Source organism: Sitodiplosis mosellana, unplaced genomic scaffold (assembly GCF_009176505.1).
Source record: "Sitodiplosis mosellana isolate CC-2019 unplaced genomic scaffold, AAFC_SMos_1.0 Smas_scaffold_6181, whole genome shotgun sequence".
Lineage (NCBI taxonomy): Eukaryota > Metazoa > Arthropoda > Insecta > Diptera > Cecidomyiidae > Sitodiplosis > Sitodiplosis mosellana.
The window spans coordinates 400,984-411,732 of record NW_022601422.1 but is presented as its reverse complement, the minus strand read 5'-3'; the positions used below and the strand labels follow the sequence as shown (position 1 = coordinate 411,732).

General features: G+C 34.8%; 4 protein-coding genes across 4 annotated transcripts; 2 read left to right on the top strand and 2 right to left on the bottom strand.

Annotated features, from left to right (window-relative positions):
• Positions 1-459: 459 nt before the first annotated feature.
• LOC129576211 (DNA methyltransferase 1-associated protein 1) lies at positions 460-2,567 on the bottom strand. The gene is made up of 5 exons (XM_055460913.1): positions 2,248-2,567; positions 1,678-2,173; positions 1,277-1,489; positions 1,083-1,193; positions 460-959 (listed from the first exon to the last, which is right to left on the bottom strand). Exons 1-5 carry the CDS (start codon positions 2,349-2,351, stop codon positions 549-551), a joined length of 1,335 nt encoding a protein of 444 aa, XP_055316888.1. The 5' UTR covers positions 2,352-2,567; the 3' UTR covers positions 460-548.
• An 88-nt stretch (positions 2,568-2,655) lies between these two features.
• Positions 2,656-6,634, top strand: LOC129576210 (coiled-coil domain-containing protein 39). The gene is made up of 7 exons (XM_055460912.1): positions 2,656-3,545; positions 3,668-3,835; positions 4,030-4,224; positions 4,883-4,949; positions 5,019-5,224; positions 5,664-5,795; positions 6,209-6,634. Exons 1-7 carry the CDS (start codon positions 2,842-2,844, stop codon positions 6,372-6,374), a joined length of 1,638 nt encoding a protein of 545 aa, XP_055316887.1. The 5' UTR covers positions 2,656-2,841; the 3' UTR covers positions 6,375-6,634.
• On the bottom strand, positions 6,365-7,914 carry LOC129576216 (AP-2 complex subunit sigma). Its single transcript, XM_055460918.1, has 3 exons — positions 7,774-7,914; positions 7,542-7,691; positions 6,365-7,298 (listed from the first exon to the last, which is right to left on the bottom strand). The coding sequence occupies exons 1-3, from the start codon at positions 7,774-7,776 to the stop codon at positions 7,023-7,025; spliced, it is 429 nt and encodes a 142-aa protein (XP_055316893.1). The 5' UTR covers positions 7,777-7,914; the 3' UTR covers positions 6,365-7,022.
• Positions 7,915-8,205: 291 nt separating this feature from the next.
• LOC129576213 (isopentenyl-diphosphate Delta-isomerase 1) lies at positions 8,206-10,303 on the top strand. Its single transcript, XM_055460915.1, has 4 exons — positions 8,206-9,117; positions 9,229-9,375; positions 9,456-9,631; positions 9,790-10,303. Exons 1-4 carry the CDS (start codon positions 8,818-8,820, stop codon positions 9,929-9,931), a joined length of 765 nt encoding a protein of 254 aa, XP_055316890.1. The 5' UTR covers positions 8,206-8,817; the 3' UTR covers positions 9,932-10,303.
• Positions 10,304-10,749: the final 446 nt, after the last annotated feature.

The following is a 10,749-nucleotide window of genomic DNA, read 5'->3' as shown; positions in this document are numbered from 1 at the left end:
TATCCAACCACAGTAGGAAGCCATCATACCTTCTCCATCCGTATGAAAACCAATACACTTTTTGTGCATGCTACTACTTCTTCTTTTTCACACTATCTTACACACAATCGTGAACAATGGAAGCGGCCATATTGAATATTTATAGTGTATTGTCATTATTTCTTCCAATATGGCGACTTACAGTATGTGTTAAGAAGAAGAAGCAGTACCATTCCTCAGTTTGCATACGGACGACCTTCTTCAATCATTTTATTTTTGAGGAATTTTTTTCAGTTTTAATTAAAATGTGACCACTCAAAATGCGCGTCTTGTCAGTAGAGCTCGTCGTTTGTAATAATTATTACTGTTGCTCTCGCTATATATCTGTGCAATATAGATGCAGCGCAAACTGTATCACTTTCTAGTGAATTTTCCAATCTAATTGCTCAAATATGTAACCAATTCCAATATAAACGCACCTTTCTTTCTCTGCCATTGCCGAAATGGCTTTTATTGATACACTTAATGAGTTAAAATACATGGAAATTTATGGATCGGTCCAAATATTATTAATGGCGACTCGCTCTAGTGAAGCCAGATGAGCTTCTTGTATCCATTCCAGTTGACAGTGTTGTGTCATCGTTAGTTGGCGGCACGGCCAAAACCGCTGGTATGTTTAATGTTTTACCCGGACAAGCTGTTTCATATTGAAGTTTCAGGCTTTCCAATTCACATGTGCAAGTGGTTAGAGCTGAACGCAATTCGCTCAACAGCACCAAGTCTGATCGCAGCTCATTGAATGCAACACAAATTTCTTCAGTTGGCGGCGGTGCTGGATCCACTTTGAACTCGGCCAATGTTTGCTCTAACGCTTTCGCTTTCTTTTGACCAACACTCGCTGGTAATTTCATTTTCATCGAACGTGGTGATACGCCAGTTCCTCTTAAGTCGTTGAATTTAATTCCGGCACTTTCAACAGCCTGGTATTTTAATAGAAAAAAATGTGAATGTTAGGTAAATATTGGTGTGGTGAGGCAGGGGAAGAAAGATATTATTCTAACCAATATTCAGAAAAAATACGATTTCAATGCAAAAATACTTACATTCACAACGAAATCAACACGAGACGGCCGAACTTGATTAGGCATCTTCTTTTTGTTAATTTTTTTGTCTTGTTTGCGAGAGCTAGTTGGCGTCTGTGGCGCTTCACCTTGCTAATTGTATTGAAAAAGAGAGGAAATTGCATTTAAAATCAAAACCAATGCACATTGATGGATGAAATAATAGACTGCCGAACCTGATCAGCTTGTGAAATCAATTTCTGTAAATCTTGTGTTTTACGATCGCGTTCCTTTTTGCGCGCTTCAATTTTCTTCAATTCGTTCAACAGCATTTGCTCTTCTTCGATATCTTTCTGTGTTCGATCCAACAATTTTTTCATCTGCTCTTTACGTTTTCGTTCATGTTCGGCATCAAAATTGAATGCTTTCTTGTCAGCAGTTGCTTTAACCTGACATTTCGGAAAATAAAAAATAATTTTTTTTCAGTTAGGTCAAACATCATCCGCACTTCACCGAAATAAATTCTGAAATTATTCGTTCCTTCGTTTTTTTTGGATAATCTGTTTTTACGATAGTCTATTCTATAATTTCATTCATCTATTCATATCCATAATTTCTTCAATAAATCAAACATTACCTTAGTCAAAACGCCAATAACTTCATAGTACCGTTCTTTGAGGTCTTCAACGGTTTTGGTGCCAAAATTGGCCCGATCCCACCGATCGGCCATCACAACGAACCGCAAATCGAATCGACGTGCCAGATCGAACAAATGGTCGGTCTGAGCTTTTGACCACTTCGATTGATTGGTTCGCAGATGTGTGTTGTACTCGTTATTTGTGTATGAGACAATGTTGAGTTTCTTGTTGAACTTAGCGAATGGGTATTCTTTTTGATCGTCAGCAATGCGGCGCCAATGATGAAATATTGCACCATCTGTGCGTGCTGGATTATTAAACGGTTGCCATTCCCATTTCCGAACATTTTTCATACCCAATCTTGCTTTGACCTGCTTATAGCCTAAACCGGTGTCGGTTTGCATGAGAGGCGGTGCATCTTTGTTATCATTATACAGCAAAGCGTACACTTCGCGATGCATTCCTTCCGGCCGCTTGACTGATTTGGTGCGAGTTCTGTAAATTTTATATAGAAATTAGCAAATTTTTTTTCCATATTTCGGATCAATTTCAAAATGTTCCCAACTTACATTTCGTTGATCGATCTCTTTTGTTTGCTCCATAGTGCTTCTTTCGTTAATTCTGGTGTAGCAGGTCGTTCTAACTCCAAAATATCTCTAACATCAGCCGACATTGTCAGTGGCGGTGAAGTATATGAATTTCAATTCACGAAAAACAAACAAATAAAAGCAAATAAAATAAACTCAATTTTATGACCGCAATTAATGAATCGCGGTGAGTTTTTGTCGAAATTTTAATAAAAAATAATGTGAATTCAGTTCGGTCGATAATAAATAATGTGTTTATACTCGCACAACACACGAACCATTGGAAATGGCTTGAAACTGTCAAAACGGAGGCGAACACTAACGAGCGCTGAATGTATGCTGAATATGTGAATGCGTTCAGTTCCACTTCAGATAGCGTTGCTAAGCAGATGTCAGTGAACACCCAAAATAAAGCTTCATTTGTCAATTTGTTTGTGTATTTGTTTTGAAATTTCGTATCCAATCGCATTTTTTTTTGTTTGTTTGTTTGCATTTTGCGTTTTTCTTCTATTTCTTTTTTTTAATTTTCTATTTGAAAGAAAAAAATGTTAAATTAAAGTATAATTTTGATTTGTGATGAGTGATTCGGACGATACAGATATCTTGTTGCTTATTCCACCAAATTTCTTTCTAACGGAAACAAATGAATCGCCCACCTACGACATGTTTCGATCAAATTTAGAGCAACCAACTGTTAAAACAAGCTTGTCGCCAAGGCGCTTGGATAAATCAACGAATCAATCGCCGAATTATCTATTGTCGCACAGTAAGGATTTGTTTGTGACGCCACCACAACTCAAGTATCGACCATACAATGAACCAAGTCCTACGATGAATCTATCACATTGCAATAGATCGATTGAATGCGAACGATTAAATTGTATTAGGCCGACTGAATGTGATCCCATTCCAACAAAAAGTGGGCCCAATCTGAAAGCCAGTTCACCGCTTCGAAGATCGAGTTTAAATAGAGATTTCGAAAGAATCGAACATTTTAGCAGCAAAAAAATGTCGGATTGGAAAACAACCATCGACGAACCGAGGCAACATGATGATTTAGTCAGTTTGACCAATGTTTGGAATAATAATCTTGACTTTAGAAGTACAACCAACCATTCCACGGAGCTTGAAGAAGAAAGACTGAGACGGCGACAGTGTGAACGCAACATTTCCAGTTTGCAATCACAATTGAATCAATATCAAAACAAATTCACCGACGTCATAAAAATTGATCAAGCCAAAAATGATACAATCGCCAAACTTCATGATACAAATTCGAGGTGAATAACTTAAACGTGTCACTTTATTCTTTTATTTCTTTTGCTGTTTTTATTTTCTGGGTAAATATGAATAATATGGTGGACTAATTGAAATGAATCGCATTTGTATGAATGTTATACAGTTTGATCGCGAATATAAATGAACTGGAGAAGCAAATATCCGAGATGGAATTGCGGTATCATCGAGAGAAGGATCAATTTATCTCGGAAAACGGACAGCTAAAAACCAAAGTCGATTATTTGAAGCAGCAAAATGACGAACTTGATCGGAAACTCAGCTCAATTCTCAAGTAAATATCATTTTAAAAATACATTCAATGAAATTGGATTCATTGAACTAATTGAATGGTTTGCTCAATGAGTACTCAATTGAATTCAGCCAAAATCTAGGCGAATTTTCGGAAACTGTCCAATGAATTTCTATGAATGGAGCTCGGATTCGTTTATGTAATGCATTTCCTAAACGATTCAATTTCTTTTCCAGGTCAACAAATGAAGTGAGAGATATTCATCGAGAGCAAATGAATGAAATGGAGATTAGACTATCGAATTCAAAGCAAAGCGAAACAATCCTCATTGATGAAATATCCAAGCTGAAAAATGATTATATCACTAAAACGGCCGAACATGAAGCAGAACAATCACGATCGCAACAGCTTATTGACAACCAAGCCATGAAGTAAATAATACCATACCCGTGTGCAAATAAAATGACTAACAGTCACTCAGTTGTATATAGCTGTATGTAGTGATACACAACTAAAACTGGCTAAGTTGATTGAAATCATGCGTTTTGTATGGAGAAAATCACGTTAAGTTATTCTTTCAGTCAGTCGACTAATTTGATACATTTTGACTAAAAGTGATTTGTGATTAAAGTTAACTCATCCGCTTATTGTCAGACTTTGAACAATTGTAGAGCGCCATCCATAAATAACGGCAAAATCAGCTGTAAATAGCCGTAAGTGATTTCGACATATTGTGAAATATTGCCAAATCATACCAATTAGTACTGAATTTTGTCGTCATTTATGGACGGCGCTCTACAATTTCACACTTCGTATTTTATATGTATTCAATACAAGATTATATGCGTGTGAGTTAACTGCAGTTGCTTATTTTGTTCGAGACAATCACTTTTAGTCAGTCAAAATGTCCCAAATTAATCGGCTAGTCAGTCAAAAAAATTTCCACACGGGTACTTTTTTCAATGGGAGAATATTGATTTTCTGAACAAGATTATCGATTTTAGACGATGAACAGATTTTTAAGACGCTAATGGACAAATTGAAAATAAGTCCAATTTGCAATTGAATAATGTTATTATTTTTCTACAGATTGGAGCGATTGGAACAAGAAATAACGGAGCTAAAGGAAAGCAATACAAATCTTCAAACCAAAGAAGTACGTTAGAGTGGAAAAATTAAATTTTAAACCGATCTGACTTATTACAAACTTATTATTTTCAAATAGGCCAAATTTCTAGAAGAAATGGAGTCGCAGCGAGCTGCCTTGAAAGTGTTTTACCAAACACAATTGGATGACTTGGTACGAGCAAAAGTGGAAGAATACCAAAAGCAATTCGATTCGATGGAGCGATCAATTCGACGGGAAACAAAACAAAATGAACGAATCATAGCGGAAAGGGCGCTCAAACAAATCGAACTACTGACTCAAAAGTATTAATTAAAGAACAAAAATATTCAATATGGATATATGAACCAATGAGAATGAAACGAAAAGAAAACCATAGCGAAGTGTGTAGAAACAGGCATTTGAAACCATCGCAAGCAAAAGAGAAAAATGTTATTGTTGTAATCACGGCTAGAAAAAATCACAATTCAACAATATGAAGGGTCTCAATTGCATGCAACGGATTCAATTGCCACTTTTGCGTACACCTAGCCAAGATACATGCATATGCAGCATTTAGCACTTGAACGAAACATAACATACACAACAAAATAAACCGCGAACTCACCGTCCTCGTTGCGAACGACATTCGCTATGGTCAATGCAATGTGGTTTAAAAAATACATTTATTTTATAAATATGATCCAAAGTTGACCATAAACCATTCTCTGATTTATGTCTAACATTTCATCCGTTTAACTATAGGAACGAGCAGGAGTTTTTATTATTGGAGGAGAAGCACCGCGAAGAGATGGAATTGTGTAAAATTCGACTTGGTAATGCTACCAAAATCATTGCACAGTTGGAACAAGAGCTAAGCGTTTATCGAGCGAAAAGGTAAGAATTTGCTACGAAAAAAAATGTCGCAAAAGTTACAAAATATAGTTTTAAATGTTATTTTTATCGCTTATAAAAATCAAAAACACTCTTTCCACATTAAAAACTAGAAGAAATATTTTATCATTCAAAAATTATGAACAAGATTTTGGCATTTAAATTCAAATATATCCAATACAAGTGCTGTTTTTTGCTCGAGATAAAATTTGCAACAAATTTCATGAATAAATTGGCTCTCTTTTTGAAAAATTTATCCGAGGATAAATTTCGGGCAAATTTTGAAACAAAATTGCAAAATTTATCCCGATCAAAAAACAGCACTTGTATTGGATATAAATAATTGAATTTAAATGCAAGAATTCTTTAAAACTTGGTAAAATAATTTAATAAATATTCGCTTTTGACCACCACAGGAGTGACATAGCCGAGCGTTTGCACAATGTGATCGAAACACAGTGGCAAAAAACATTAGAGATTCTCACAACAAATGATGCACCAAAAGACTCGAATACGCTAACATTGAATCGGATAGTAAATACCTTAGAGAAGTGTGACAAAAATAATTGTTCTAGCTTATGATCAGGAAAATCAATTTATTTGTTAATTTTTCATTTAATATTGTATTCTATAATAACAGAAGATTTGTTATCGAAACAAAGCCATTTTTCCTTTTTTTTATGAATATTTTGATGTGCATTACTTTTGCTAACGATATCATGGAAAACAAAATGATTGTAGCAATTTATACAAAACAAAAACAAAAAGAAAAACGTAACTATTCCGATTTTGAGAGTGTTTAAATATTCCATTTGACAAATAAATCGTTTATTTTATTTATACATAGATTTCTTTTATTTATTTTAATCGAAATTCATTGTTCCGAATTACAGTGAACCGCCCACATTTCGCGGCATATTGTTGATAACAAAGCATTGCATCCATGAAATTCGAATCTCATATCATATTCCCATTTTTTTTTAAACTTTCATTATTTTCAGGCTTAAAGCAATAAACAAACAAAGGAAATAAAGAGCATTTCATCATTCGCTGAATAATGGGGAAGTTATTACACTTTTTTGCGAATATTGAACAATATTGGGTTTTTCTTCTGTTGAAATTAATATTATATATATGTGCTGATTTACGTAAATATTTCTCTTTATCGAAACGACAAAAAAAAACAGACTGGAATTGGTATGTATTTTCTTTTTTTTTTTGTTTTTGTTTTTACTCCAGTGAGTTGAGCGTGAGCAGCTGTTTTAATACTTTTGTTTGTGATGTTTCGCGTATTTCACCGGCTAAAAACATCTCGTCCACCACGGTGTACACTTTGTAAAAGTTGAATACGAGATCCAATTCGCAAACATTGTGGAAATATTCGTTGAGAACTTCGACGAAATTGTGTATCGCTTCTAGATAACACAGATTATTGTCATTCACATCGACACATATACAAAAGTATAGTCCAGCGTAACGTCGATACACGATTTTGAAGTTACGGAACTGCAAATAGAGGAGAAAAAAGAACAACAATAAGACATTTAATCAAAACGTTGTTGTGTGAAAGCAAATGAAAAGGGAATTGAATGTAATTGCAATTGAATTAAGGTAAATTGATGAATTGTCAAAATAAAGAAAGCATCTGAGTCAACGTATGTGTGTGTGTGTGTATGTAGTGCTTGTTATTTTCTTCGGAATTATGACCAATGACTAAAATCAACCAAAACATTTTTTTTCTCCACTTACCTCAACAAAATTCGTGTGTTTTGCATCGCGAACAGTGACCACAGCGTGCACCTCTTCAATCAATTTTTGCTTTTCATCGTCGTCAAAATTCATGTACCATTTGGCCAATCGAGTTTTACCCGCACGATTTTGTATCAAAATGAAGCGAATCTAAAACATGAATAGATAGCAAAACGAACGGATGTTGATAAAAAAAATCCCAATTCACAAAACTTGATCTTATTTGACTTACCATTTTGATGTACTGTGAGATTCTGTTTTATTCGAACTGAACGAGAGAGTTGCTTCGAGTATTCTTCTTTTTTGCTTTTTCCAATTTTGTGCACCAACCAAGATATATTAGCGTATCGACAAACTATCGACCAATTTTGACTTTTTGACACCCAACTTACAATTAGAAATAGAAATACGCATACACACACTCACACTCACACTTGTTCGTCCGTTCGTTTGCTCGCTCGTTCGTTCACTCAATGGATGCGTAGTGTTTGATACCAATTACAACGGAGTGTACGACGACGAGTTAAATCGTGGTGTTGTAATGCAAGTATTGCCCAATGCGAATGGAAAAATATGACATTTCATTGACGATAAAACGTTTGAATCTCAATTTTTTTATGTTCAGACTGCAAGTAGAACTCAATTCACGGTCAAATACCGCACTGATTTTATGTTTTGTTTTGTAGCATGCTTTGTGAGTGCAAATGGTAACTCATTCAAATTCAAATCATAGCAATTTTTTTTGCATGAACACAAAACGGTCGGTCAGATGGTTATCAATGGTTGGCTAGATCGGTTCGGGGGGGACCGACGTTTTTGCGAATCTTCCAGTCATTTGTTTCGTTCAGTAGAAGATAATATAAGACTGAAGATGATATCAATGGCACCAATACACATACGCATGTACGGTTGCACACTCTGATGAATATGTGAATTGGAATTTCGTGAAATCGGTGTGTGCTATATTGTTTTGATTTCGATTGTGAGGCATTGAAAACGAAAATCATAACGAAAACGAACACACAAAACGTGTACGTATAAACGTGTACACAAACTGAAAGTTATAAATCTTATCGCCTGAGAGTGGACAACGGGTCGGATTCTTCTGATCTGTTATCATTTGTGTGGTGTTGACAGTGATTTTTTTTTAAAGCTGCATTGCATTGCGCTCAACGAAATTATCGGACGATAATTTTAGTAAACAACAAATTGTTGTGCGACGAAGGCTGATTTTTTTTTTGTTCGCTTGATTTTATGTGGTTGTAGTCAACACACAATGTTGGGGAGTAGTTTTATTCGAAATTCACTGCATTACTTAATGGCCAAGTCATCGTGTCCACGTTGGGCATCAACAATTGCAGCTGCGAATCAATTACAAGCGAAAAATCTGCAAGAAACTGCACTTGCCGAAAATTGTATTCTAGTCGATGAATTCGATCGGGCAATTGGACAGTCCAGCAAACGTGATTGCCATCGTGTTGATGAAAATGGGCACATTAAATTGCATCGCGCATTCAGCGTCTTTTTATTCAATACAAATGGTGACATGCTGATCCAAAAACGATCATCACACAAGGTAAATTGTAACACCAATTCTTTCTCTCTCTAGTTTTTATCTATTTCAATGGCCATTGAGTGTAATGTAAACATTGGATGACACATTTTAACTTTCGTTACACGTACTCAGATTACCTTCCCTGATTGCTACACAAATGCATGCTGTAGTCATCCACTGTACGATATTGAGTGCGAAAGAGATGAAATTAATGCAATGGGAATTCGAAAGGCGGCACAACGACGCTTAAACTATGAGCTTGGCATTCCTTTGAACCAGGTACGATTTTTGAGGAAAAAAAAACTAACAACTGAACATATTTCATTCAACTTTCGGTTTTGATTATTTTTATCGTGTAGGCGCGACCGGAGAACTTCCATTATTTAACGAGAATCCACTATGAAGATAGCGGTGATGGTACGTGGGGTGAACATGAAATCGATTACATTCTTTTCTTGCAAAAAAATGTCGACTTGATACCAAACCCAAACGAAGTCAGTGAAGTCTTCTACGTTCCGAGGAACGATTTGGAGAGGTAAAGGCATTTTTAAATGAAATGAAATGTTGAATGAATCGCTAATGATATTTTCATTGAAGATATGATTGTTTCTTTTTTTCTTTTTCATTCATTTATCTTAGTGAGATAAAGAAATTGTTGATTGAAAATTAATTGACGTTTGTTTTCGTTCACAGTGAAATTCAACGAATAACCTCAAATGCACCGCTTACGCCGTGGTTCCGATTGATATTAACCAACAAGCTGTTAACCAACTGGTGGGACAATTTAAGTCAACTAAAGAAGCTTCAAGACCACCAAACCATTCAGAGATTGTAATGGGTGTCGCTTAATACCTCGGTCGAAACATACCAAATACAAATCACCAATACCTTTTTTATATATTATATTCCAATTCCACATAGATAAATGAGCATTGTTGTCGGCCTCACATGTTGGAATGTATTTAAATTATATGGACAAGTATTAAATGATGATGTAATTTTTTGTTGTCTCTTTTTAATTGGTCTTTCTGTTTAGTATTTAAAAAATTGACTCACAAATTGATTTAAAAAAAAAAACGAAGAAACAAAAACACACTAGTCTGATAGATGTCAAATTAGCTTTTCTCATTTATGTCGCAAAACCATACTCCAAATGACAATAACATCGAACGTTGTAAAAAATGAATAAATAAAAACGTCTCCCAAATATATTGTCTATTTAATTTTTAATGAGGAAGAAATCGTTTGATTTAAAAAAAATTGTCATTTTTCGGGACAAATTATTTCTTTCAATTTAATTTGAAAGTATTTTTGAAAGCAATTTGATTTAGTGATTTTCGAATTTTTTGTAAAGAATTCAGTCTAGACGTTGTTAGGCTTTAATCGTTTTTAAATGTTTTTTTTTTTGTTGTTGCTGAAAAACAAATGACCTGTGAATGAATTAGTAGAAATATGAAAACCATTTGTCATGTTGAGTAAACTAGTTAACCTATTAAGTGCAAACATTTTTTGGACGATTTACCTTGCAATGGTACATTTCAGCCCAATCGAAACCAAGTCTAGGGGCAAAGTATAAAAAACAAATATGTTTATTTTAATCACGGAAATATTTCGTCATATCACTTCTAGCAAATATATTGTCTAATTGCAAAT